General features: G+C 41.3%; 1 protein-coding gene across 14 annotated transcripts in view; it reads left to right on the top strand.

Annotated features, from left to right (window-relative positions):
• Window positions 1-27,533, top strand: part of GRIP1 (glutamate receptor interacting protein 1) — a 509,665-nt gene extending 482,132 nt beyond the window's left edge. For 5 of the 14 annotated variants that reach the window (XM_075931263.2, XM_075931223.2, XM_075931287.2 and 2 more), the window contains 9 exons: window positions 320-497; window positions 1,825-1,964; window positions 2,139-2,324; window positions 9,795-9,951; window positions 13,777-13,888; window positions 14,022-14,066; window positions 16,651-16,884; window positions 24,362-24,508; window positions 26,363-27,533. In XM_075931263.2, coding sequence (XP_075787378.1) covers window positions 320-497; window positions 1,825-1,964; window positions 2,139-2,324; window positions 9,795-9,951; window positions 13,777-13,888; window positions 14,022-14,066; window positions 16,651-16,884; window positions 24,362-24,508; window positions 26,363-26,596 — 1,433 coding nt within the window. In that variant the 3' untranslated portion in view covers window positions 26,597-27,533. The remainder of the gene's footprint in view (window positions 1-319; window positions 498-1,824; window positions 1,965-2,138; window positions 2,325-9,794; window positions 9,952-13,776; window positions 13,889-14,021; window positions 14,067-16,650; window positions 16,885-24,361; window positions 24,509-26,362) is intronic. The other 9 variants (XM_075931239.2, XM_075931244.2, XM_075931300.2 and 6 more) reach the window with 3 other exon arrangements.
• The last annotated feature ends 433 nt before the right edge of the window (window positions 27,534-27,966 follow it).

Here is a 27,966-nt window from a genome sequence, read left to right as displayed (position 1 = left end):
TGGTCCTCCCCCCAGCAAAGTGTCTCCTCCCTACTAATTAACCTTGATATTATATTTTTATAGAATAAATACACATCAAGAATTTAAAACTTAAGGATCAAACCCCGGTTCCACTGACATAAATGGGAGATCTGCCATTGTCTACAGTGGGACTGGTTTTTGGTCATACAAGGAAAATGAATGAGAGGTTCTCTTATTTTTGTTTCATGAAATAAACTAGTGGAAAAGTGAATAAAAACTGTAATCCTTTGAGGATGCTGTGTCTGATTTCCAGTCACTTGTCTGAATGTGTTATTCTTTTCATTCCTTCTTTCATAAGAAACCAATTGCGTCCTCTTGGCATTTATTGCAGATGAACAGGAGAGTTCTGGAGCAATTATTTACACGGTAGAGCTCAAGCGTTATGGTGGTCCACTTGGGATCACAATTTCTGGTACAGAAGAGCCCTTTGATCCAATAATCATCTCAAGTCTTACCAAAGGTGGACTCGCTGAAAGGTAAATATGAAACAGTTATTCGTATCACTTCTGCTTATGAAGTTCATTTCTTCCTTCATTCACATGGACATACTAGATTTTTCTTGCTTAAGAATGTGTTGATTTTCCCAACATCTTTGAAAAAAGATAAACTATCAGTAACCACTCTTTGTCATTGTTTTATGTCTCCTGTAATTTTGCCAAACTCTGCAGTATCATGGATATTGTATCAGGATGTTATTGAACCTACAGCAGGATTTTCTTAGAGTGATAAGGACTGCTGACCTTGTTGTAAATCACCTAAGAAAGCTCTGCCAACCAGATTCCTCCGTCACATGAAGGTTTTATGAACTTCTTTTGAAAAGTGGAATAATTAAAAAACGAGTGTGTGTGTGTGTGTGTGTGTGTGTAAAAATATAAAATACACACATATTGTATATTGTACATACATATACACACAGTCTGCATTTGTTTATGGGTTATACATGTGTGTAGTGACACCATTAAAAGATTGGAAATTAGTTCACATTAATTAAGGATGTTAAACATTCCCTACAGTAAGTGCTGTACAGGGAATAATGCAAACATTGAAGTTACCTTATCTATTTCTAGAATTGGCATGTTTTAAGGGTAGTTACTATGTATCTGCATATTATATCCAGAGCGAATAGATATTTGAGCAATGCATCTTATTGAAACATTCCAAAATCTAGTGAACAAGCCAGTTTCCAGTAATACTTAGTTTTAATGCAAGTTATACATTTACTATTTTGTAAGAACAGTATTAAATGTAATAGCTTTATGGAAATATTATTTATTTAATGGTGTTCAAACCCATAACCATCTCATAGATGTTCAGAATCTGTGTGAAATGACAGGGTGATTTTAGGTCAAGATTTTTAAAAGGAAATTTCAGGTGCCTAACTTGAGATGTCTGAACAGAGCCTGATTTTTAGGCATATCTGAGCACCCACCCTCTGACCGTCAGGCCCCTTTAAGGTGTCCCAAGTTGGGGACACAAAATCACTGGTCATTTTTCAAAACCTTGGCCTTATGTCCTGATGGGAAGGTGGTCCAGTACAATATAGTCATTGTAACCAAAACCTTTGACAGAAGGGTCAAGAAATGAATGAAACATAGAAGCAAATATATACATGGGGAATGAACCATGTGCAACCTTAGTGGCAAATGTACTGATAAAAAGTAGTTCCAATAATAATACCTCACATGTGAAATTAAAAGAAACAATTGAAAATAACTTGCGTATCTCAAGATATATGCTAAGAAATTGGCTTTGCTTGGGGTTTTTTCTGTTGATCTTTTCAGTGTTTTATTTCTAATACTTTAGGACAGGTGCAATTCACATAGGAGACCGCATCCTAGCAATAAATAGCAGCAGTCTGAAAGGAAAACCTTTGAGTGAAGCCATACATTTGTTACAGATGGCAGGAGAGACTGTCACCTTGAAAATCAAGAAGCAGACAGATGGTGAGTATGGCTAGAATTACATTTATGCTCTTGAAGCAATGTATTGCTACATCTTAAAGAACATTTGAACATGTATGTACCCTGGGAAGTTTCTTGTCCAAAGGGAAAGGAAGGTCAAGTACCTTTTTAGTTTGCAATGAGGCTATAATCATTTTGTTTTTAAACCCTATTTAGCTGCAAGCCCCAAGAAATTTTCCGTATCTGGTCACTTAAGTGAACTGAGTGATGCTGAAGATGAAAGCTCTTCTACACAGAAACCAGGCAAACTTTCAGACATTTATTCTACTACCGTTCCAAGTGTGGACAGCGCAGTAGAATCCTGGGATGGATCTGGTATTGATACCAACTTTGGAAACCAAGGTACAAGAAACAGTTTCAACCACCACCTAACAGGGAAGTGATTAGATGTATGAATCACCTTTCCCCACATTAGAGAAAATGTTACCCATCAACTTTCAACTTTGTACTTCACAGTGTGCATGTCTCATTTCAACCACAAACCTTGATAGCTGGTGTTATTTCTTATACTCATGCGGCCTTGAATTCAATCTTTCATGGCATTATGATGGGTTGTGAGGCATTTATCAATATATTAACAAGCTTACGTTAGCTTTACAAATGTCTGAATGGCCCAATCCATAGTTTGTCCACAGCTAAATGAGTTTACCCTTCAAGATTAGATTAATACAGGGCACAAAACACACTGAAGATGCTCATTAATTTGAGCATCTGAGGCCCATTCTCATTTGTTTTAAGATTACTATAATGAAGATGTATTGTAAATTGCTAAAGGAGAACACAAGAGATTATTCAGTGATTTGTTACTCTTTTGTTTCTTCCATCATTCCCATGACATTAGAGTCAGACTTTCAGCCCTCAAAGTAATCACTGTATTTAAAGAGATTATTTAATTAAAGAAGTAACTGGCTTTGTATTACCCTCTAACTTCTATAGCTATATTTGCCTGTTTACTTAATATAAGTATATAGGTTTGGGGGTTATAGAAAATGTAAGAAGTTCTTTAATACTCTGGTTTACAAAAGAAGAAAGAGGCTTTCAAACATCTTTATAAGTTTTCTTTGACTGTATTATAAATGACTATTTCTGTACTATCACTGGTGTGCACTGGTACATCTTTTCACAGACAGATCCCCTAGCCCAAAGAGAATTTTCTTCCTCCCCTGTGGTTTCATAAAATTGTTCAGTTCCGTCTTCATCTTTACGTTTCTATCAAGGGTTTCTGGGGCATGGGCAGTCAGATCAGTTGGTCTGCTGTGTTTTGCCCAGTAGAGAGAATTGGGACAGGACGTTGCCTTTGATAGACTGAAATCTTTGCTGATTATGTTAGCTGTGTATGTTTAATTAATCTATGTTTGGCTTAATGAAGCACTTGTCATTTTCTCTCTAACAATTTTCGTTGACGCCTGTCTAATAGTATTAGGGCAAGAAGTAGCTGATGTAACTATTGATTGCTGGTTTTTCTTGTACTTAATTTTTATATATTTATGCTCTTATTGTGCATAACCTAGCCGTAATTCTCTGTTGTACAAAAGGGTCTCTTGACATTAGCTCATAACCCCTCTTTTCTGTATTTTGTAGTTAATTTATTACAGGTTAGACCTCCCTCGTCTGGCACCCTCGGGACTTGACCGGTTCTGATTGAGTGGATTTGCCAGACCAGCGGAGGTCCTTCCCAACATGGCCAATGCTGAATTCCTGCCCCATGTTAGGGATCCAGCCTGGCACTACTGCCAGTTCTCTAGCTACTGCTGCCTGACCCTGAGTTCTACCGCTGGGGCCAGAGATCTGCAGCCACTGCCCGACCCCAAGGACCACAGCTGGGGCTGGAGCTCTGCAGCCACTGCTGGACCTGAGCTCCGCGACTGGGGCTGGAGCTCCCTGGCTGCAGCTGGGGCCGGAGCTCTGCAGCCACAGGGGGCAGAACTCTCCGCTGTGACACCCTCTGTGTCCCCCCCACCCCACATGGGGCTCTCAGCTGAGTTGCCGACATCCCCTCCTCCCCCCCCTGCACTCCTGAACCACAACTTGACCTCCCTATACCTGGGCTCTGTGGTCCAGGAACCATGGATGTTGCCAGACCAGAGAGTCCTGGTTAAGGGAGGTACAACCTGTATTACATTTCCATTTTCTTTGGAAAAAAAATATGATACTGCTACTCAAGCCAAATTCACCCCATTGACTTCACTGAAATTACAGTAGGGATGAATTTTATCTCTAGGGATGATACAGTAGGGAATTTTATCTTCCTCTCTCTCTTTCTGCTCCTTCCTCACTTTGATCTGATTAATAGAATCAAGATTTTTATATTTTCTTTAGTTTTCTGATAATTGTAAGGTAATATGGTGCTATGAAAGATGCTAGATTGACAGCTCTGTCACCTTAGAACTGATCTGGAGTGAATTCACTGTTTAGTTATGGTGCATGTTCAGTGCGGGCAGTGACAGTGTGTACACCCTATGCTGTCCCATCAATGTGCTTGGATTTAGTCCTGAGGGAAGATGAGAGCTTCGTTCAGAGTCAGGACCAAGAGGCCCTTCCTCTCTGCTAAGATTGCCAAAGAAAAGGTTTTGGAGCTGGATTAAATGAAGGAATCACAATTCCCTGACTAGATTTTTCAGTATTAGTAGAATGCTTGTTGTATGCAAAGCATGGGACTCTTGTTTCCACAACAATTATTTCCTTGTCAAAAGGCAGATTAACAGCTATGTGTGATTCACCTTCCAAACCTAAACCGGTAACTACAAGTAAACCTTCTCTTTCTCTCTCAGAAATACCAGCCCACCCTTGCACTGGTATATCCTGTGCATATCCTCTTGGCCCCTAGTCTCCACCCATCTCTATTAAATTCTATTCTGCCTGACCTGTCACTTCTGAGTTTAGCTCCCTTTCCAAACCTTTCTTGGCATAAATATAAACTAAGGAAATTCAGGAGTCTTGGAAACCTTATGGTATGACCACTAGAAAATTCTCTTATTGGTTATAATGGTTTAATGCTGGTAGCAGTGTTTCTCCCCCACATGGACTGACACTATACTTAGAACCATTGGCTAAGGTGCCAGCGTGGGGCAGCCAGAGTGTCCCCTACATAATAATCCATATCACACGTATTCTCACAAGCAAAACCATCTGGGTGCATTAAGGCCTGCTGTTCGGCCTAAAGAATAGCTGAGTAACTCCATAGCTGCACTGTTTGGAGGGAATGTGATTCCAGACAGACTCCAGGAAGTCAACTGCTCCTCTTCATGGGTGGCCGATGAACAAAGCTCCTCAACAAAATAGCTTCTCCATCAAAATGTAGGCAGAAAATTCCTCTTACCGAGGTTAAAACGTGAAGTGTGGAGGCTCAGTGCAATGTACCAAACAGCCACATGCAGTTTCATTCATGAGACCATAATAGATTTCTGTTTATTAACAACCTCTTGGTGGCCAACACGGCATTGCTATTACCCAGCAGTTGCTAATAAGCAGAAGGCTGGCTTGGGATGAAAGTGCTTTGATGTATTCTTCCTGGCTGCAGCCTTACAAACCTGACTGCACACAGGGCAACACGGGGGGGGGGAACCTGCTGCTGCTGCTGCTGCTGTGCTCAGGTGCTTGGACTTTTTTGTAGTGAGTGGGGCCACTGGGGACCCATGGACTGCACTGAATATTGCCCTGTACTCTCCAGGGTTTGGGCCTTGCTTCCTTCCTTGTATGCAGCCCCGACCCACCCACCTCTGAAGCACATTGGAGTCTGGAGAATGCAGAGAGAGGGGAACCATACAGCTCTGACATGTGGGCTTCAGCCTCACCCCTTCCCTCTGGGTCTTCCCTGTGCTCAGACAGCTTGGCCAGGCTGCCTCCCCAGATGGAAGTGCCGGGATGGGCTCAGCACTGGCTGCAGGCAGGTTTGCGGCACTCCCACCAGGGAAGGCACATCCCAGCACTTCTTTCCCTGCCGGCAGCCTCACAAATCTGCCTGCAGCTGGAACCATTCTTTTAAAAAAACACACTAAGAAGTGGCATGCCATTGCCAATATCTGAATCCCATTACCATTTATATTAATGGGAGCGGACTGCAACTGGTGTGAATGTGACAGGGACTGGTCTGCCAACTTCTGTGCAAATCAGTCTTCTCAACCCTTATTAAGAGGGAAGCCAGCAGGGTATCAGGGCTATCTGAGGATGCATGCGGGTAGAACAATAAGGAAGAGTGGAAACTTGCTGATCCTCCACTGGTTTAAAGTTCTTGGGGGAACCTAATTTCAGAGGCATCTGTGACGCCTGCCTTTATGTAGCCCCAGTTTGCTCTCAGTTTGTTCCTTAGATCACCAGTGTCCCCTGTGTCCACACAGAGCTCAGATGTTGTTTAGAATCAGTGTCCCAGTGTTTACAGTAACATCATGCACTGTTCAGAGATCCCTGCCTATCCAGAATATATTGCACTGGATTTTAAAAGATTGTCCTAATGGTTAAATCACAGGCCTGACACTCCAGGTATTTTTACACTGCAGACAGACACCCACAGCTGGCCTGAGCCAACCAGCTCGGACGAAGGGAAGAAGGATGATCCAGGGAACTATAGGCCGGTCAGTCTTACCTCGGTTCCTGGAAAAATCATGGAAGGGATCCTTAAGGAGTCCATATTGAGGCACTTGGATGAGAGGAAAGTGATTAGGAATAGTCAGCATGGATTCACAAAGGGCAAGTCGTGCCTGACCAATCTGATTAGCTTCTATGATGAGGTAACTGGCTCGGTGGACATGGGGAAGTCAGTGGATGTTATATACCTTGACTTTAGCAAGGCTTTTGATACGGTCTCCCACAATATTCTTGCCAGCAAGTTAAGGGATTGTGGATTGGATAAATGGACGGTAAGATGGATAGAAAGATGACTAGAAGGCCGGGCCCAGTGGGTAGTGATCAATGGCTCGATGTCAGGATGGCGGTCGGTTTTTAGCGGAGTGCCCCAAGGTTCGGTTCTAGGACCGGTTTTGTTCAATATCTTTATTAATGATCTGGATGAGGGGATGGATTGCACCCTCAGCAAGTTTGCGGATGACACTAAGCTGGGGGGAGAGGTAGATACGCTTAAGGGCAGAGATAGGGTACAGAATGACTTAGACAAATTGGAGGATTGGGCCAAAAGAAATCTGATGAGGTTCAACAAGGACAAGTGTAGAGTCCTGCACTTGGGACGGAAGAATCCCAAGCATAGTTACAAACTGGGGACCAACCGGTTAAGTAGTAGTTCTGCAGAAAAGGACCTGCGGGTTACAGTGGATGAGAAGCTAGATATGAGTCAACAGTGTGACCTTGTAGCCAAGAAGGCTAATGGCATATTAGGTTGCATTAAGAGGAGCATTGCCAACAGATCCAGAGATGTCATCATTCCCCTTTATTCGGCTTTGGTGAGGCCGCATCTGGAGTATTGTGTCCAGTTCTGGGCCCCCCACTACAAAAAGGATGTGGACGCATTGGAGAGGGTCCAGCGGAGGGCAACCAAAATGATTAGGGGGCTGGAGCATATGACTTATGAGGAGAGGCTGAGGGACTTGGGTCTGTTTAGTCTGCAGAAGCGAAGAGTGAGGGGGATTTGATAGCAGCCTTCAACTTCCTGAAGGGAAGTTCCAAAGAGGATGGAGAGAGGCTGTTGTCAGTAGTGACAGATGGCAGGTGAAAGGGCCCCCAGATCTCAGCCTGCATCCCAAGAAAATATCTACAATGCAATTAAATGGCCCTTTAACTTGAGCCCTGGGAGCCCAAGTCAGTTGGCATGGGACAGCCAGTGGTGTCTACTTGCAGTGTAGATGTACCCTTAGAAGACATGGGTTATATTCTTAGCTCTACCATACATTTCTTATGTGATCTTTGATGCCTTGACTTCCATTGTATGTTAAATGGGGATTGTAATACTGATCTATTTCTTAATGGTATTGAGGTTAAATTCATTGTTTGTAAAGTACTTGGAGTTTCTGAGCTGGGAGTTACTTTATCAGTGCAAAGCAGTAATAGTAGTAAAATGCAACAGCAACCATTAAGCTGAATAGCTCTGATTTTGTTGTTTTAAATCTAATCTTTAATGATCTCATTAAAAATTTAACTTAACCTGTGTAGATATTTACCTTGACTAGATTTTCTATCCAGTTGTAGCTGTGAGGTTAAAATCTTATTTAGAGGCAAATATGACAAGGTGCACTATAAGCAGCCAGATTTTATGCTGTTCTTTTCCAGTCCAGGAAAACAAACAGGTTATGTTGACAGTGTGCCAGAATGCACTGTAGTGTTGTCATTTTGTTTCCCTTATGGAGAGCAAAATGTTCACTATGCAGCTCTAATTTAGTTAGACAGTAAACTGCACATGCATCATACACATGGCTTCTTGCAGACACATCACTTGTATTTCTGCTTCTATCAGACAAAAATTATGAAATTTTGTAACTGTAAATAGTTTCTGAACCTAAAATAGTTCTAACCTGCAGGATCACTCTGAGAGCTCAACCCAGCCATCAAAAGTGACAATAGCTGTCATAATGGCCCAGCCTGTAGCATTCTAGCCTTTAGGCCAGAACCTTTTGGGGGCAGAGATGTCATTCTTAGAATAAGATATTTAAGGGGGCAGGTCTGTTCTGTTTATTGCCATTTACTTCTTAGATGGGAGCGAACGGTCCCTTAGTAGAAAACTGTACGAAAAGAGTATGGTTAATCCTGCAGCTCAGATCCAATCTTTTTCTCCTCCATCAATAAGTCAAGTTATAGTTAGAATGATCAGACATTTTTATAGAATCTTCCATCCCAAAAGATTCCAAAGAACTTTCCTGGCTTCAACTAGGTCACAGGCTGTATACAGGGAACACTTCCTCCACCAGTGAGGCATAACAGTACCAGATATCACCTGAGGATAAGAAATAATGAATACCTTATTCCAAATGCAGGTGGTAAAGCAGTGGGGGAATTTAGATAGGTAGAATGTAATTATCTGAGAGAGAATTTGGCCATGACTGTGAGGTTAACCCTTCTATATGTATCAGAACTATCATTAGATCCCATTTTTTAAGGGCTGTATCCCCTGTATCAGCACAGTGCTCTGTAATGCTATGCCGGAATATTAGTCCAGTACTGACTGAGAATAGTGCCAGCTATTGAACGCTTCATATATCACCTGTGTGCTCTTTTTGGGGGAGGCCTCCCATCCAAGTACTGAGTCCATCCCATCCTGTTCACATTCTGAGACATGACAGGATCTGAGTACAAGGTGATATGGGCTGCTGGCCAAGTCTCTGTGTGAACTGGAGCTGAATGCATAATGGCTGCCGCTTTTGACTGTCACTAGGACCTGGTTAATTTAAAGTGCTTTTAAGGATACCCTAAAATATGAAAGATGTAAAATCAATAAACAGTCTAATCTTAAGTTGCTTCAGGCAGCACTGCTGTGGACTGTTCTTTTTTTACATTGTAACTCCATTGTCTTTTTTTTCCTTTGCTTTTCTTGAAAAATTCAAGAAAATGTGACTCTTGTCAAAGATACTAGATGAACAGTACTGGATAGTATAGTGGGAGCAGGAGTGAAGACACAAAGGACAATTGTTTTCATTTGTAGTGCGGCTATTTGACATCTGGTTTTCTACTGGTTTGAAAGGACCTCTCTTTTTGCTCACAATTAATTGTGACTGAAGTTTAGACATCTAAGTATCCAATTATATCTATAAAATATTACCAGCAGTTGTGTGCTTATAAATGATGGGTGCACGTTACTGAACATCTATTAAAATACGCAGTTTCAGTTATTTGAACATCTGTAGAGTCCCAAGTATATGATTATTTTTTTAGGTCCCAGCTATCAGGCTTCAGGATACAGCTTCAATGCATATGAATGGAGGAGTCCTAAGCAAAGAAGCAATTTGTCCCCTCCCAGTAGGCCACGAAACCATCCTTTTCATGACACAGGGCTGAGTGATGATGAATGGGACAGACCAATAGCAAGTGGGTAAGTCAAATGCAAAGTTATGTGAGATTTTCAACTGCAGCACAATTGCAGTGATTTTTCTTTAGAAAATGAGCACTGATCACCTTGAATGAAAATACCTTTTTATAACTCAGCTTTTCTCAGCTCCTCTTGTACTACTGGGATGCCACTTCATGCTGTATGAGATTTATTAGGGTAGATCAGTGACATTCATAAAAAAATACCCGGAAGCCGAAATCAAGGCTTGTAAGTAATGTGAGTTGCTGTGTATAAAAGGACATAGCATTAGGTGTTAATGTTAAAAAAAAAAAAAAAAAAAACTTGTGTGCTTTACCCGTGGTAGGCTTCAAATGGTAGAAAAGAAGTCTCCCTCCCTCTCCAGAAGGTGACCAAAAAAGCCTAAAAACAGGAAAAAAAGAAATGATGTTATCGCTTTCATCGCTGGGGTTCAATCTAAGGACTCACTAGTGCTCAATGAGGCTCACTAGTGCTTAATCAGAAGGATGCAACAAGTGTAATAAGTGTGGAGTTTTAGGCACAGATCCGTGATGATATTTAAGACTCTTGCTCCCACTGAGTTCCTCAATTTCATTGACTGAGAATCTGAGCCTTAGTATTCTACATACCTACAGTGAAATAACTCATGGTTTTGAATTGTTTTACTTGGAGTTGTAATAGTCAGATTTCATCCATTCTAACTGAAGCTGTTCCACATGTGATAAGTGGCATTAAACTATAGAAATACCTTTCTTAATATTTCTACCAGCCAGCTAGTCAGACATCCAGTCCCAATGGTGAAGATCACAGACAGTTAATTCCATATTTGCATTCTGAAAAAGTGAAAAAGCAAGACGGTGACTACTGTGAGGCGTGAGCAAACAGTAGATCAGGCTTCTTGAACACTGGCTTCTGAGATTAAACATTTAGTAAAGCAGCCCCCCTCCTACCTTATTCTACTCTCCCAGTTGTTTTTAAATTAATAGCTTTCTTTTACCAAAAGAATCATATTTAGCCCCTTATCAAACTCATCCTTTGTTTCTTGGACCAGACGTAATTGTTGGTTTGATAAATCTACTGTTTGGGGGAGGGTTAAATACCAGGTTGAAAAATTAAATCATATATAAACAAGGAATCTGGGTAATAAAAATTCATATAACGTGTAGAAAATAAACAATATTTTCCAGCAGTCCTTTAAAAGCATAATCAATAAAATTATACTTCATACAAAAGCTATTTCCTAATGTGAAAATCCTCTGAGACCTGCAGCACAAATAAAAATAAAGATTATCTGAAGACAGCATCTAGAAGATGGACAATACCACTACAGATGGGATTCATAAATGGATCACCAGACTTTTCTGAGGGACTTGCCCATTCTTTCAGCCAATCAGAGGAAAGGATGGGGCTCTAGCCCCTCTCCGCTTCCAGCTAAAAGCTCTTTGTCTCTCCCCTGGGTAACACTAAAAGCTACTTTTTCTGCCTGCTTTGTATTGTGTAATGCAGCTGGGGAGAGGAGAGAGAACATGTGGCAAAACCACTGAAGAAAGTGGGAGCATTAGGGGCCATTTCAAAGAAACCACTCAAAGTAAGCTGCAATGGAAAGACCAGGGAGGTACCCAAGGAAAAATGGTGAGAGAGAGAGTGAGAATGAGGGGAAAGAGGTAGTAGAGTGGGAAGGGGAAAGGGTCAACCTCAGAGTGAGCAATAGTGAGTCAAACCAAAAGGAGACATTAGTTGCAGACATGAGGGCTTTTTGCCTACCCAAGGGAAATTTGTGGGTGGAAAAGCCTAATTACAAATATTTCATCGTGCCAATCAGTTATTAACTGTAAGCATGCCTAGTTCACTACCTTTAATTGAGATTTACAAGTGGTCCTGTGGCACCTTAGAGACTAACCAAAATATATAGAATCATGAGCTTTCATGGGCAAAATCCACTTCATCAGATTAATTGGAGTGGAAATAACAGAAACACATATACAGGCAGTCCCCGGGTTACATGGATCCGACTTACATCGGATCCCTACTTACAAACGGGGTGAGGCAACCCCGCACTAGCTGCTTCCCCCCAGCAGACATGGGAGACGGGAAGCTAGCACCCCCCCCCCCCAGCAGACCAGAGAGATGCGAAGTGAGCCCCCCCCCCCTTCCCCAGAAGACCAGGGAGACGCGGAGCGGCTTTTCTCAGCAGACACCTCAGCTTGAGAATAAAGGACTGAGGGAAGTGAGGTGTGGGAGAATAAAACTGAGCTCTGGAGAAATGTTTGGGTAGAGTTTCCCCTACAATATGTACCAGTTCCGACTTACATACAAATTCAACTTAAGAACAAACCTACAGTCCCTATCTTGTACGTAACCCGGGGACTGCCTGTGTGTATACATACAAATTCAACTTAAGAACAAACCTACAGTCCCTATCTTGTACGTAACCCGGGGACTGCCTCTGTGTGTGTGTGTGTGTGTGTGTGTGTGTGTGTGTGTGTGTGTGTGTATATATATATATATATATATAACAGCAGAAATAGTATCTGTCAATTGTAGGACTTGTGATTGTATATATATTTGGTTGGTCTCTAAGGTGCCACAGGACCACTCATAATCTTTAAAAACAAATACATCTACCTCTCCGAGATTTTTTTCATTGAGATGTCCCAGTTGCTACAAGAGAAAATTTACTTTTAATTGTTCTTAGATTCTACTTCTCATCCCGCCTTATAAAATACTACTCAAAATCCACCTCTTCTACAACCAGTCACCCTCTAGTAATTGCCAGTGTATGGAAGACTGACTGACCTTTTGCATCCTACTTACTCTCACCTTTTTATTGCAGTGCTTCCTCTTTTCAATCTAGACAGCTACTCAGAGTTCAGAGTCATGGGAATGTTTCCGTTAGAAATAGAAATGGATGGAATTTGGTGTTCTCTTTGGTGCAGTCATCTTGTTTATTTACAAGGCATGCATAAAGTCCTGGTTCTCTGAACACAGGTGAAATCAAGAACAAAAGGAGTTGTGTCTTAACTAACAGCCTTAAGCTTCTCTGCCCGTCATTGGACCCAAAAGCTCTCTCTAGCCTTTTCCAAAGTCACACTGTGCTGACAGGCTGCAGCTTGGCTCTCTTGCTTTTTGCCTCAGTATGTTTTCCCTTCTCTTTTAGAGCATGCCTTCACTGCACATTAAGGCCGGGCTCTGACTCATGTTTGAGCCCATGCAAATCCTCTGTCCACACACAAATCAGCCTGCTCAGGTCAGCAAGCAATTAAGAACTCATCCTGGGACCCTGCTGAGAGGGGTAGTCAGAACCAAAGTCCCATTATGAGACATGCCTAAGCTGTCATTTTGCAGTGTTGATGTAGCTCAAGCCACAGATCAAAATGGGAAGGTCTGGGTAGTGCAGTAGGGACATGTTAGCATGGCTCTGAGATCTGGGTCTAGCAATTATACATGGAGGTTTACATTGAGCTGTGGACCAGGTCCATAATGCAGTATAGATGTAGTCCCTCCCTCCCTCCCCCTCCCCTTGCCAACACACACCCCTATAAAACACAACAAATGATCAGCAAAAGCCTTCCATCACTCAGTCCAAACACCTGGACAGATTCACAACCCCCTTTTGTCTTGAGTTATGGGGCTTCTGTTTAACTTTTCTTGACAGTCATGTTAATTGAAAAGTGCATTCACATCCTGTCTCGGAGGTTTGTGATTGAAGCAATTGCCGGTATTGCTCAGCATAACACTGACTTTTTGTTGTTATAATTGCTGTGTGTAACACTTGTATGACTGATACATTGCAAAGCGAAGCCTGAATGTTGTTTGTATATTTGACTGAGTTTCCCTTTGCAAATCCAGCTTTTCAGGTGCTCCAGACAACACGGAGACTGACCAGGAGGAAAACTTCTGGTCTCAGGCACTGGAGGATTTAGAGACCTGTGGCCAGTCAGGAATTCTGAGGGAACTAGAGGTAGCACAATCTTTCCTATAGAGCTACAACAATTTTGTTTGTCTTACATTCATTTTCTGTTCTCTTTTCTGTTTTTCTTTACGTTTTCATTAATCACACAAATTCATTTAAAAGCTTTAACCCCTTTCCACAGGACAAGGCTCACAGGCGTCTGTATTTGAGAAACATGACTCTCTTGGTACCTACCCTTTATGTTTATATGTTTGCTTGTGCAGCTACCTCCCCTCCCCTGACAAAAGCTATTTTGTGTTATATTATGCAGCTGACTTAGGCAAACGTGATCACCTAAAAGCTTCCTGTCTTGTAGCTTCTGCTATGTGCTCTGCTAACACATGCAGCATTTTGTGCAGAATTTTTAAGTGGCCAGAACTTTCCAGAAGCAGTGCATCCCGCTTTTTAGCGCCACCTTATGAAGTTTTTCTTAGCATGTTATAATTTGTCTCTGGTCTGTAACTTTCTCTGATTAAGATGAGCATAAAAGAAAAACATAAATTAAAATGTTTTTAGCAGGAATTTGTCACACAATGAATTAAGACAATAGCACAAGAAATGTTCATAGTAAAGAAAACTTATTGTGTACAACAAATGTTCACATTTCACTCTGAAATTAATTGCAAATCTGAACTCTATTAACTTTGTATCATATGATTTTGGTGGAAAAAGGAGGAAACAATAATCATGCATATTAATATAATTTCTATAAGTTCTTTAATGAGAAAAATTAAGAATATACTGAGAATTTTGAAGCTGTCGAATAGAAAATCTGAAAAATATTTTCTTTTATGTTCTTTTCAATTTCCTGAGCTACAAAACTGGCAGAATCTCATTTTCATTTTTATGTCATATAGAGTCCCTTAGCAACCACAAGGAATGTGAATGGCATAATTGGGTGCAACTTTTGCAGTTCTAAATGATTGTACATGCTCAGATTTATGGCTTCCATATTGCACGTACGGTTACTTTAATGTGATTTTGAAATAATTGTAATTGCAAGACAGAGAAATTAAGAGAAAAGTTAATGTCAGTTTAGTTTAATTCTGTGGTTATCTATGGCATGGTACCACAGGCTTCTTTTGCGATTTTCATTATTCAGAGCACAGTAAAAGGATATGAAAATAGATAACAGAAATGGATATTTCAACAGGTTGATGTTCTTACAGTTGTTACCAACAATTTACAAGTTTAAAAAATAAAATCAAAAGTGTAGCTGAGCGCTTTACTGATATCACTATATTTAAGTCTGGCCAGCACAACTCTGAATCAACATTTGTCCTCATAACATTATAGAAGTAGGATTCCCAACAGAGAATGTCTTTTTGCATCAGGAGGTTAATCTGGGCTATGTTTCTTTTTAAAGTACCATCCCTATTCCTGTCATTTTGATTCCCTTCTCATTGCTCATTTCAAGGTCATCAGCCAAAGAGGAAGGTGAAATAACCTTTATTAAGTCCTCTTGCTGCTGCTCTTTTACAAGGGAGCATCATAAGTCACGCCTGAAGTGATGGGTAGCTGTTACAACTATAGAACTGTCACTTACTTAGGCAGTGTTGGTGCTGATGGGAACATGGGCAGCACAGAATCCATCACAAGAACCAGTGGTACTACTCAAAAAAGTATCTGATTTTCTTCTCCATTCCCCATATTTGGGGAGGGCTATCTGCATCCTTATTAAAATCCCTGCTCTGGCAGTGGTTTCAGAAAGTGAAACTGAAAGTTTAAGGACAACTTTAACTAGACTTTAACATTCCACAACACAGAGGAAACCATTCCTCTTCTATATTGATCTTTGTCGATATCAAGCTGTTCTACCACAGGGCGGTAGAGGAAGGTTTACCTTTGATTTTAGATGATTCTAGTTTTCACTCTTTGTAACTCATCAGCAGTATTACCAATGAGAAGGTTACTGTGTGAGAGAGAGCTTTGTATCTTTTCACATATGCCAGTCATACTGCAGAAAGTTAGTGCTACAGTATAATATATTCAGTTTCTTCTCAAGGACATCTATACTTAGTGCAAGATTGCTGCTCCAGAGGTCAATCTTCTGTCATTTGATTTAGCAGGTATAGTATAGACCCCTGAATTGAATGCTGAGGGCAGCTCCCCCCAGTGTCTGGTACTCCTCCTCCTGCGAGGAGTAAGGTAAGCCGATGGGAGTGTTTTCTCCCTTCTACCTCTCATTGTATGGATGCCTCCACAGCTCAGCTTAAGGTTAGCCTGGAGTTGTATACCTTAAGCTGAGCTGCCTGGTCTAATATAGACCAGGCCTAAATGATCTATTCTGTGGCAGTGTCTAGTCACCATCAAATGCAGTGCTAGTTCCAGGGTTTCCTCCACACTTTGCTGGCTCATGTATTTTTCCTTGATATCTGCAAATGCCACAGTACTAAATGCCTTATTTTGTTCAAGTACTAAGGGAAAGCTAATGTTCCAGAATTTGGCTTTTATTTTATTTTAAAAATATTTTCAGTGTAAGTAAACAGTTGTACTGTTTTGTCTTCAGGATGGTTGGCTTCATAAAAATAGCAGTTTTAATGCTTTCTTTGACATTTTGGTTGAAAATGTCATCTGAAAACCTTTTACTCACGGTTGGGTTTTTTTTAGTGACTTACAACCAGTTTGTATGTCTATCCTCCTGCCTTTTGCTGTGCCCTGAAGTGATTTTGTTTTGACAAGATATTACAGAATTGTGCCTAGTGTTATGAAATAACCCTTTCTTTAATCCAGGTTATAAATTTAAAAAAATCTGTTTGTTAATGCTGTAGGCAACAATTATGTCAGGAAGTACAATGAGCTTGAATAATGAAAATCCACAGCCTCGCAGTCAGTTGGGTCGACAAGCCAGTTTCCAGGAAAGAAGCAATGTGAGGCCACATTACAGCCAAGCTACCCGCAGTAACACACTGCCATCAGATGTGGGGAGAAAGTCTGTGGTTTTGAGAAAAATTAAACAAGAAATGAAAGAAATAATGTCACCAACGCCTGTTGAATTACACAAGGTCTGTAATTTTTCTTTTAGCAGTAATTCTTGCTTTGGATTAATGCATGAAGCATAGGGAATCTAATTATGTGGTGATATATTAAGTACTTTTCATAATGATGCCATAGATGGGCTTTTGGGTGAATATTTCTTCTTGCAAGCACCCTATAGATGTATTTTTATGGGGGAACAAAATGAATAAGATGCATTGTCATTTGCTGTTTGCTTTTAAAGCATATCCTCAGTGTATACTGCTCTTTTCCAAGGAGGATTTACTGATAATTTGATTTGACAACAATGATAATTTCTATGTTCTCAATGTTAAGGCAAGAAAGTTTAATGTGCTGAAAATCGATTCCTTTTGCATAATATCTTGTGGCTTCCCTAGTTGCTTTGCAACATACTACTTTGTTTTAATCTTTTCCTTCTTCAGATTAACATACAGGCTGTATTTGATAGAAGACCAACTTGAAATCTGTAGAACCAGAGGTTAAACATACGCAATAGCCAACCAACACATTGGGATCCCTTTTCTCTGAGAGAGATAAAATAATCTTCAGTCTAGGAAATATGACATATAAAATAGTCTAGTTTTTCAATTCCTGGGGACAGGCATTCATAGATGTGTCCCGTAGTAGAAAGGGAACTATGCAGCTGATGGCAATCTTAGGTAAAGCAGTGCAAAATATTCTTCAAATCTGCTCTGCTGAGCTTTGAATATGATGTGTCTATGAACTGCAACCTATGTTTACAGAAGTTTGTGAAACTTTGGTGGGAATCCAGTAACTCTCCTTCATCGCCATGCCCCATCAATTTTGGGATTATTCTTTCCCTTAAGAGACATCTAAGGTAAGGAGAGGTCTCCCTTGACAGAAGGAGCCCGTTAATGGAGGAATTTCTCATGAGAGGTTAAAAGCCAACAGTCTCAAATGTTTAAAGCTAATATGCATGTTGATTTGAATTTAATCTTTTGCACTGTATCCCCGATTTCAATTCCTTTACTAAACCCTGATGTCTCTCACAGTCCTAACATGCACCAGATTAAGTGTTCCCAGATAGCAGCTGCAAGTGGATCTGTTATTTTGGAAGATGAGTTAATTGCCACTGTAATGAATCATTGGGATCAGTTAGCTTAATACATGCTGAGTCCAGAAATCACTTGTTTCTCAGTTTGATGTGGAATGATGGATTTGTAAAAAAGCATAGTCTTCAAGAATTTTCATCTCTGTGTAGTTAAGGTCAGACGGAGAAGTTTTCCATCAAGCAAAAAGGCTATTTTCTTCTGTGGGGAATATAAACCTGGCTTTCAGCATCATGATAAAGCAACCAACTCAGCATTCATTGAAAAGGAGGAGTCAGATTTCTTCTACTGGGTGTTCTGTTCCATTTGTTACCTCTCAGTCCCTGTCCTTTATCCTTTTCTCTATTCACATGCTATTTTTCTGTTATTTGTGTTGCCATAACTCTGCAGCAATTGTTTTGTCGCCTTTCAGAAAACATTTATATTTTTCCATTCTTCACAGAAATAGTTAAGTTTCCTATTACTAGCTACCTCTTTGTTGTGGTTTCCTCACCCTACTCCTTCTCAAAACCTACAAGTCAGTCCCCCTCCTAAAATTTGTATCTTTGTATTTTTGTAAACATTTCTAAGGACTGGGTCCTGCAGTCTTGTCCATCCAAGTCAATGTCGGGCCTACTCAAAGCCATAGTCTTTACATCATGTGCTGTCCTTTTTTATTTTGTCACACTTGTCTCATTCTCTATCTTCTTTCCAAAGGGGTCATTCCAAAAGCAATGGACAGAGCCTTTGAATATAATTAGTAACAATAAACTTAATAACAGTGAGGAGTTCTGTGACACCTTAGAGACTAACAAATATATAGGTTCATGAAAGTTTTCATGGCTCAAACCCACTTCATCAGGACTACTCATTGTTTCATCAGATGAGTATCTTAATAACGAACTAAACTGTGTATGGTAGACTAACTGGCCTGTGAACTGCATAGCCAAGGTGCACAAAAGAGGCTGTTGTCTTGGCTTGATGGAGCAGAGACCACCCCTTCCCCCAGCCACGACTGCAAGGAGGATCTCCCTCCTGCTATGGAGCAGTCTACCCTTCTGCTAAACAGCTCCTGTCTGGGGATGGTCCCTCACTCTTGACTGGTGAGCAAGCGAGTGGGCCTGCAGAGGCTCTCCTCAGGGCTGGTGACACCTCATCCCAGCAGATGCAAGCTGTGGGGAAAGGTGAACGCCTGGCAAGACAGAGCAGAGACAACTGGCAGTCAGGTGGTGGATGAGTGAGGCTGTGACAGTAGGGGGCTCCCTGTGCTGTCTCAATATGAGTAATATCTACACGTGCAGGGGTGGGAATGGCAGGCTGTTACCAATGGATTCTCCCACCCCTCCCATTAATTTCAATGTCAGCTGAAATTGACATTTAACAGCATCTATGGAATTAATTGAACCCTGCCAAATCTCTGCATCCCCCAGACCCAATATTAATGCCTGCTTAAAGTCCCAGGCCTGGGTTTGAACTGAAGTATCTCTTCTAAAAAAAATCTAGTTTTGATTTATAACCCAGGTCTACAATAGGAACTTATTCTGAAATAACCCCAACTTTGAATTTATAAGTGGTGCGTCCACCCTACCAAGCCTGTCATTTCAAACGGGCCGCAGAATTCAAACTCTGTACTCCTGCTTTTCATGAGGCATAACACTAATTCTGAAATAGTAATTTCAAGATAACATTAGTGCAGATGCTCCGGTGCTGCTAATTCAAATTTACTGGCTCCAGGAGGCCTCCCATAGCTCCCCAGAGTGCTTCCTGGGGTTCTAAGTCCAAAGTAGCACATCTACATTAACAGAGCCTGCCTCAGACTAATTTTGATGCTTCCCCGTAGTGAGGACACGCTAGTTCGAATTTGTTAAACTGGGAGTTCTTAAATCGAATTTTAGTAATTCTGAAATAGTTTCCTAGTGTAGACATGACCTAAGTGTCCAGGGATGGAGAATCCACCACAACCCTTGTGGATTCTCCAGAGATTAACCATATTTATTGTTAAAAAACTGCTCCTTATTTCTAGTTTGAATTTGTCCAGCTTCACCTTCTAGTCAGTGGTTCATGTTATGCCTGTATTGGCTACATTGAAGAACATTCTATTAACAAACTTCTGTTGCCCATGTGCGTCCTTACAGACTGTGATCAAGTCACCCTTTAACCCTGTCTTTAATCTGAAACGTAGTCTGTTTATTTTATCAGTGACTTCTATGTCTTCCAATCCTTTAATCCTTCATACGGGAAGTCGCAAGCATCAAACATTAAAGAGGGACCAATAAAGAAACAGACTGAGATAAGGAGCTTTCCCCTACTGAGTGAATACCTGAATGGCACAGGATTTAGTTTTTTTGTTTGTTGTTTTGTTTTCCTTTTATCACCACACACTGTACCTTCTTTACACAGAAGGCCTCTGCAGAGGACTGAAAGTCCACTTCAAAATATTTAAAACGTGTTGATGGGATGGCCTAGAGCCTTCCTGAGTCGACACTACAAGCTCTTTCTGCCCATGAACTCACAGAGTTTGCTCTGATTCCTTCCAGACTAGGTTCACCTGATCCCTCCACAAGGCACATTTTAATCTATCTGTAAGAGATCATCTGGGTACCTGAAGACCTAGAATTGTGGGAGTCGCTGAACTATAGAAAGATATAAGATGGTTGAAAATTAAAGCCAGAACACATTTAAATTTGGGGAAAGGAACCATTTTTAATCAGGAGGAGGACTGTTCATTGAAATAAACTAACAAGGGTAGTGGTGGATTCTCCATCTTTTGAAACCTTCAAATCAAGATGGATACCTGTCACGAAGGTGTTCTTTAGTCAAGCATGCTATTGAGCTTCATACAGGGCAGATGCATGGAATTCTACAATCCATGTTATACCAGTCACAGATGACCTAATAGTCCCTCTTCTGGCCTTAAAATCCATGAAATGAAAAATTATAGCACCAGTTGACCATACTGCCTTTATTTTAGGCATGTTTTAACATCCCATTAAGGTAAACAGGACTTAAATATGTGCTTCAGTGTTTTTGTAGGGGCCTAAAACACCAGCAGCCATATTAGATTAAAATAACAAAATAAAAATCTCGCTCTTCCATCCCTAATTAAAAAGATACTGTCAATGTGCCGCTCCTTGTTTTGTCAATTGCTACACCTTATATCTGTGTGGAAGATTTGGAGGCAGGGGTGTTGCTCATCAGTTAACTAACTCGTTTAGCTTTAATCAATCAAATCAACACATGAAATTGGTTCTTCTTCAGGTCTAAACCTCAAAACAGTCCATTTTTGTTAGAAGGAATGTACATTTTACCTGTTCTTTGGCTATTTTGATATAGTGAGATTGTCCTGCTAGCACAGGGGTGGGCAAGATGCGGCCTGTGGACTGGATCTGGCCCGCCAAGCCACCAGATCCAGCCCACAGCCCGCCTCACTGGGACTCTCAGGCACAGAACGGCTCCACACTACTTTAAGCGGCTGACTGCTCCATGCGGCCTCTGATGCTACATGCTTATAGCACCAGTGTAAAGGGTCCTGTCGACCCGATGGCCACCTCAGTTTCTTCTTATTCTTGGACTCCAGTAAAAGAGAACAGGGGATTTGGGAATGGACACGTGCAACACATCTTGAAGAACCAGTGTTACAGAAAGGTTAATAACCTTTATTCTTCCTTGAGTGCTTTAGTTCCATTCCAATGTAGTTGACTACCAAGCAGGTATACAAGAGATGGGTTTGCAATTAAAACTGTGTGGCTGAAATTAGCATCCTCTCTGGCCGCCAGTGTGATGACATAGTGTGTTGAACCTGTGCACCGAAGGCCAGGTTCCTGCCCTGGAAATGGACGGAATAGAGGTGTGAGCTAGGAAGTTGGCCAAGTCGGCCATCTTCTGTCCATTTCCAGTTTCCTGGAGGGGTAATGCTGGCCAGCTCGTAACACACATGGACACATGATACAATTCAGGATGAAATCTGGGTGGAGCCGAGAAGGAGCTGGGTTGATGTGAAGCAGTTTAGTTCTTTGTGTATAGAATGTTGGATACATCTAACATCCACAGAATGTAGGCGCCGCTCCTCTGTTAACAGGCAACTGAGGGTATGTCTTGACTGCATCCCTCTGTCGGCAGAGAGATGCAGAGTAGGCAGGTCGACATAGCAAATGAAGGGGGATTTAAATATCCCGTGCTTAATTTGCATAAAAATGGATAATCCTTCCCCTTGTCCAAAAAGACCAGATGGGCTGTCAACCCAGGGATGGAATGTTGAAATGGCTGCTAAGTGGACCTTGACTGAAGACACAGCCAGTTAATGTTATTTCAGAAGCAAAAGCTACTCCAATATGAATTATAATGATTCCATGGGCGGAACTCTCCAATGGGAGGACCAGATGGAGAATCACTTCTATTTTGCAAAGTAAATGGTCCTGATGGAGAATATTCTGCTGCCTAGTAGTACTCTACAGACTTTCTCCTCGCACGCATGCTCCTCAAGAGTCAGCTATGGAGCTTACAAGATGTCATGTGAAGAGAGCTGATGTTTGGGTACAGTAGCCAACCAGGATTTCAGAAGATCAGGTCTGAGCATAGCAGCAGCAGGAGCAGTCTCTCTACTAAGAGGCATAAGAGGATAATGAACCGATACTGCCTGGGCATGCCAAGGCTATGAGAATGATCCATGCCCAGTCCCACTTGATCCTCAAAAACTTGTGTCTTATTGGGTTAGGAGGAAAGGCGTACTACAGGTGATCTATCCGTAAGAGACCATGGGCTGTGGCCTCACAGGGAGCAAAACTGGTGACATTTCATGTTCTGAGTGACAAATAGGTCTACAAATGGGGACCCCCACTTTTCAGGGATGTTCCTTGCCACCTCCAACCAAAGGGACCATTTGTGATGAGAAGAGAAGAACTTGCTGAGGTGTTATGCCATTTGGTTCAGAGCTCCTGAGAGGTATTGAAACCTTGAGCTGGACTGAACACATTGTGCAGAATTCCCATGCTGGATTGCTTCCCAGCAAAGGAGGGAGGATCAAGCTCTTCCATGACTGTTGCGTTGTATGTTGTGACATGGCAGTTGGGTTGTCTGTAAGAACTGAAACAACTTTGTTTGAAATGTGGGGCAGTAACCCTTGGCAGGCCAGGCAGATTGCCCTGAGCTTTCTGACACGCTACTGAAGAGAGCTTTTCTGAGGATCGTATGCCCTGAGTCCTGAAAGTCCCAAAGTGGGCTCTCTAGCCCAATGCTGACACATTAGAGATAAGAGCCATCAATGGTTGGGGACTGCAAAAAGGGCACTCCTGCATCGACCATACAGTCCTGAGTCAAACGAGGACTTAAGCAGGGTTGGTGAATGCCAATCCAGATGTTGCAGCAAAGGTGAATATACAGTGGCCAGCCAAGCTTGGAGAGACCAGAGAAGCAGTCTCATGTATTGCACTCTTTAAGTGCATAATGTTATATGACCCAGAAGATTCAGACATTTTTGAGCTTCTGTGGTTAGATGAGTCAGGGGGGTCCTTTTCAAGATCCTTGCCCTGGAAACTACAGAAGAACATAGAACTGAATGTTAATGCAATGGTGTTTAAAAAGTTAGGAATTTCTATTGCTTTACACCTGACTTTTCTATGAGGACCCTAAAAACAGTCTTTGTTAACAAGACTCAGTCCCAGCAACCCAAACTACAAATCTCTTCCCCACAAGAAAGTTATACAGATCCACCTGAGAAAAGTAGGAGCTCTGCAACCCAAATGCTTTTTCCTGTGTGCAAACCTGAAGCTTAAAATGCAAGCTCAGCTAATATTGTGGCCTCTTACATTAATCACTCTCACTGGATTTCTTGAAGCTAATTGTAGAGAGAGAGTTTTAGACTATCAAAACAAATGACCTTGGAAGTCAGAGAATAGGATGATAGAGAAACTAAACAGATAAACTAGAAAAAATGTCCCAGAAGAAAAGATTAAAAAAAGCTAACAAAGGAATTCAGGATTACTACTGAAGTATAGAATATTAATATGTTTTTGTAACAGTTTTACAAAAAAAGAAGACTTTGCAAGTAACAGAATGAGGAGCAATGGTGTCAAGTTGCAATGGGGAAATCAGGAAAAACTGCTTCACTAGGAGGGTGGCAAAGCACTGGAATGGGTTGCCTAGGGAGGTGGCAGAATCTCCATCTTTAGAGGTTTTTAAGGCCAGGCATGACAAAGCCCTGATTGGCATGATTTAGTTGGGGTTAGTCCTGCTTTGAAAGGGGGCTTAGACTAGATCTCCTGAGATCTCTTACAACTTTGATCTTCTAAGATTTTTTTAAATAACATTCCAAATTAGAAATGCAAAATAGGCAAATTATCATTCTAGTATGAAATAAACTGAGGGGGAAAGACCTATGATAGTTTATAGCAGCACAGAAATATCATTTGCTTTTGTTATTTCTAAATTATTTCAACAGGTAACTTTGTACAAGGAGTCAGATGTAGAGGATTTTGGATTCAGTGTCTCAGATGGTTTATTGGAAAAAGGTGTATATGTTAAAAACATTCGGCCAACTGGCCCTGGGGATCTAGGTGGTTTGAAGCCATATGACAGACTTTTACAGGTAAAATTATCTGTACTTTGTATATGGTTTACTTTGTAAAAGATGTATGTGATAAATGTTGTATGGGACTTGTATATAAAATGTACACATGATGGTATAATAGAATATAATGTTTTTGTTATTTGTTTGGAATACCGCACTACCCATACTCTGCTTATACTAAGTCTTAGGAAGTAAGTGCAAACTTTTAGCTTTTAAACATGTTTATTGGTACAATATTTTGTATCTCTCTGAGTGTAAAGGCTTGTCTCAGTTATTCTGCATCATAGAAACAAATCATTCATTCGTCCAAGTGAGAAAGTTAGTACCAACTAATATTTTTTTTACACTGTAAAAATGTTTAGCTAGATTTTCTATAAAGCCAAATTAACACATTTTATAAAATCAGATACTTCAACACAACGTCGTAAACAAATGCTCCCTGACAAATTTTTGTTCCTCTTCAGTTTGTGATGCTCATTATTCTAGAGATATTGCTGTCTGTGACCTAGGAATTTAGTTTTAAACTACAGTCTAAAATTGGTTGGGGGAAATTAAAACATTTTACAGGCAGTCCCTGGGTTACGTACAAGATAGGGACTGTAGGTTTGTTCTTAAGTTGAATCTGTATGTAAGTCGGAACTGGCGTCAGCCGCTGCTGAAACTGATCAGTTTCAACCGCGGCTGAATCTGGACACCAGTTCTGACTTACATACAGATTCAACTTAAGAACGCCAGGCGTCCCCAAGTCAGCTGCTGCTGAAACTGATCAGCGGCTGATTCCAGGAAGCCCGGGGCAGAGCAACTCTGCCTCGGGCTTCCTGTAGTCAGCCGCTGGTCAGTTTCAGCAGCGGCTGACTTGGGGACGCCTGGGGCAGAGCAGCAGGGGTGCTGCTGGGTTGCTCCAGTAGCGCGGCTCCTCGGCGCTACTGGAGTAACCCAGCAGCACCCCAGCTGCTCTGCCCCAGGCATCCTGATTCAGCCGCTGCTGAAACTGACCAGCAGCGGCTGAATCAGGACGCCTGGGGCAGAGCAGCTGGGGTGCTGCCGGGTTGGTCCGGAGCGGCGCTGCGGGACCAATCCGGCAGCCCCCAGCTGCTCTACCCCAGGGGTAGGCAAGAAAAGCCTGGTCTGCTGGGGGGGGGGGGGCACTAGCTGCACCCCCCCTCCCAGCAGACAAGGGAGACAGGGGTGGCGGGACCGCCCAAGTCCTCCACGGCTTTGCTCCGTCTCCCTGGTCTGCTGACCTGGGAGACGTGGAGCAAAGCCACAGAGCACGCGGGCAGCGGGACAGTCCAGGCGCACCGCAGCTGTCCCACTGCGGGCGTGCTCCAAGGCTTTGCTCCCCGTCTCCCTGCAGACCAGGGAGATGGGGACCAGCTTTTCTCGCCCCGGAGGATGGGGGCGGCAGACCGCGGCGCATCTGGGCGTCCCGCCGCTCCCGTCCTCCGGGGCGAGAAAAGCCCCGTTCGTAACTGCGGATCCGATATAAGTCGGATCCGTGTAACTCGGGGACTGCCTGTATAGTGAAAGTGGCAAAAGAGAAGGGTTTTTTATGTATTCAGACACACTTCTGAGAATACCTTAAGGGGAATTAAATATTAGAAGTAGTAGTTACTTTTGTGTGACTTATTTCTTACTTGAAATAAGTTTACTAAATAAATGTATTTAATAATCTTTAACTACAATATAGTAAACACTGATTAGAAAAAAGTTATTTCTGTTCTCCTTAAGCCATGTTGCATTTTCTGTATTCTGTGTACTTTATCTTGGAGGCCACTAACATATTCCAGTCATATTTTAGATAACGTGTTTCTTAGGTATTTGTTGCATTGCTTTCTTTGATACATCTAAACCAACATTTTTACCTTTCAGGTAAATCATGTTCGTACCAGAGATTTTGACTGTTGTCTAGTTGTGCCTCTCATAGCAGAATCTGGCAATAAACTGGAACTGGTTATTAGCAGAAACCCACTAGCTTCTCAGAAGGTGACATCAGATCAACAGACTTTAACAGGTGGGGAATGGAATGACCAAAGTAACGCCTTCCTTCAACACACTGGACATACAACTAGTGTGACAACACGAGACCCTACAAACACAATATAGCAACAAGTTATTTTAGTGGGACACTTAGACAATATATGGTGCTAAAATCCCTTTTAAGATTTGTGTGATACTTGTGGCACAGATGTCATGTGGCATTATAAAGCACAGAGGGTTTGACTATCCCTCTCAAGGCTCTGTTACTTCATGATTACTTTAAAAACAGTTTGGTTTTGTGGTGGCCATTGAATAGTGCCATTCCAAACTAAGCCTAATGTCATAGAATTCACAATAATACTGAGTAAAGAAAATGGCTAATGGCCTTATTTTTTTCCCCCTGAAGAAATAGCTGAGGGGTCCTTTAAAAGAGACTGAATTGCTCCTTACTGTCTTAACAGCATCATTGGAATATCTTTTTCCACAGGTGTCTGGATTTGGGAGTTTTTAATACATTTTTAAGCTAGCTGGTTTCTGAGGGAGGGAATCATGAGATTGGGGTATGCTGCCTCCAGAAGATTTTACATTGACTGTTGTAGTGTTTTGTGAACCGTTGTGATGCAGTTGGAGGGGCACAGCCATCACACTAAGTGCTGTTCAAGTGTTTTAGCAAAGATGCAAGTAGGAAGCGGCAGTGCATGGTGGTAAAATTTACTGCCCAACTGTACTACAGTTTTATTAGAAATTACGTTGTTCCCTATGCAATGGAAGCACTAGATGGATGTGTCTTGAAACTGTAAGATTCATTTTAAGCAGAGATGTTTTAGGTAGTGGAAAACTTCTAATGGATTACTAAATAAAACTGAAATGAGTTATTTAAAAATCAAATTAAAAAGACTTTTTTTAAATCATTCAAGTGGAAGTTTTTATAGTATATCAACTACTAGCAGCAACAGAATACATTGTAATGTAAAATCTATTCAAATTAAAATGATTCATACAAGGACATACAACTCTAAACTTTTATTTACTAACAACAGTTTCTTGAGGATTGTTAAAGATTTATGAAGTCCATTTAAAAAGGCTTTGTTTTCAGCTCTCATATTTATCCTTACAGGTTTTTAGACATTTGAATTGTAAATACATTTTACAGATATATTGCAAAAATTCTTTCCTTCCCCTTCCCCTTCCCCTTCCCCCACTTGAAGCAATAAAATACTGCCAGTTGCTTTTAATGCTCACCAGCAGCTGCTTTGATTTGTTCCAGTATTCAAGTTGTCCTTGGTAATTATTGTTATTTGGTGAATATAAAGATATTGAATTTGTATATTAATTGTAGAGTCTTCATATCTGATCAATTAACTTTACAACCAGATTTGTTTTCGGTCAATATAAATTGTTTAAGAAAACTTTCTCCCATGCTGTTTTCCTTTATATGAACAAACTCACCTGCCCTGCACACAGAAGCGTAATGTTTCCTTCATGTTTCAGCACTG

This window comes from Pelodiscus sinensis, chromosome 1 (genome assembly GCF_052426305.1).
Source record: "Pelodiscus sinensis isolate ZL-2025 chromosome 1, ASM5242630v1, whole genome shotgun sequence".
Classification (NCBI taxonomy): Eukaryota; Metazoa; Chordata; order Testudines; family Trionychidae; genus Pelodiscus; species Pelodiscus sinensis.
Note: the sequence above shows the minus strand (reverse complement) of the source record. Positions and strands in the feature narration are given on the sequence as shown.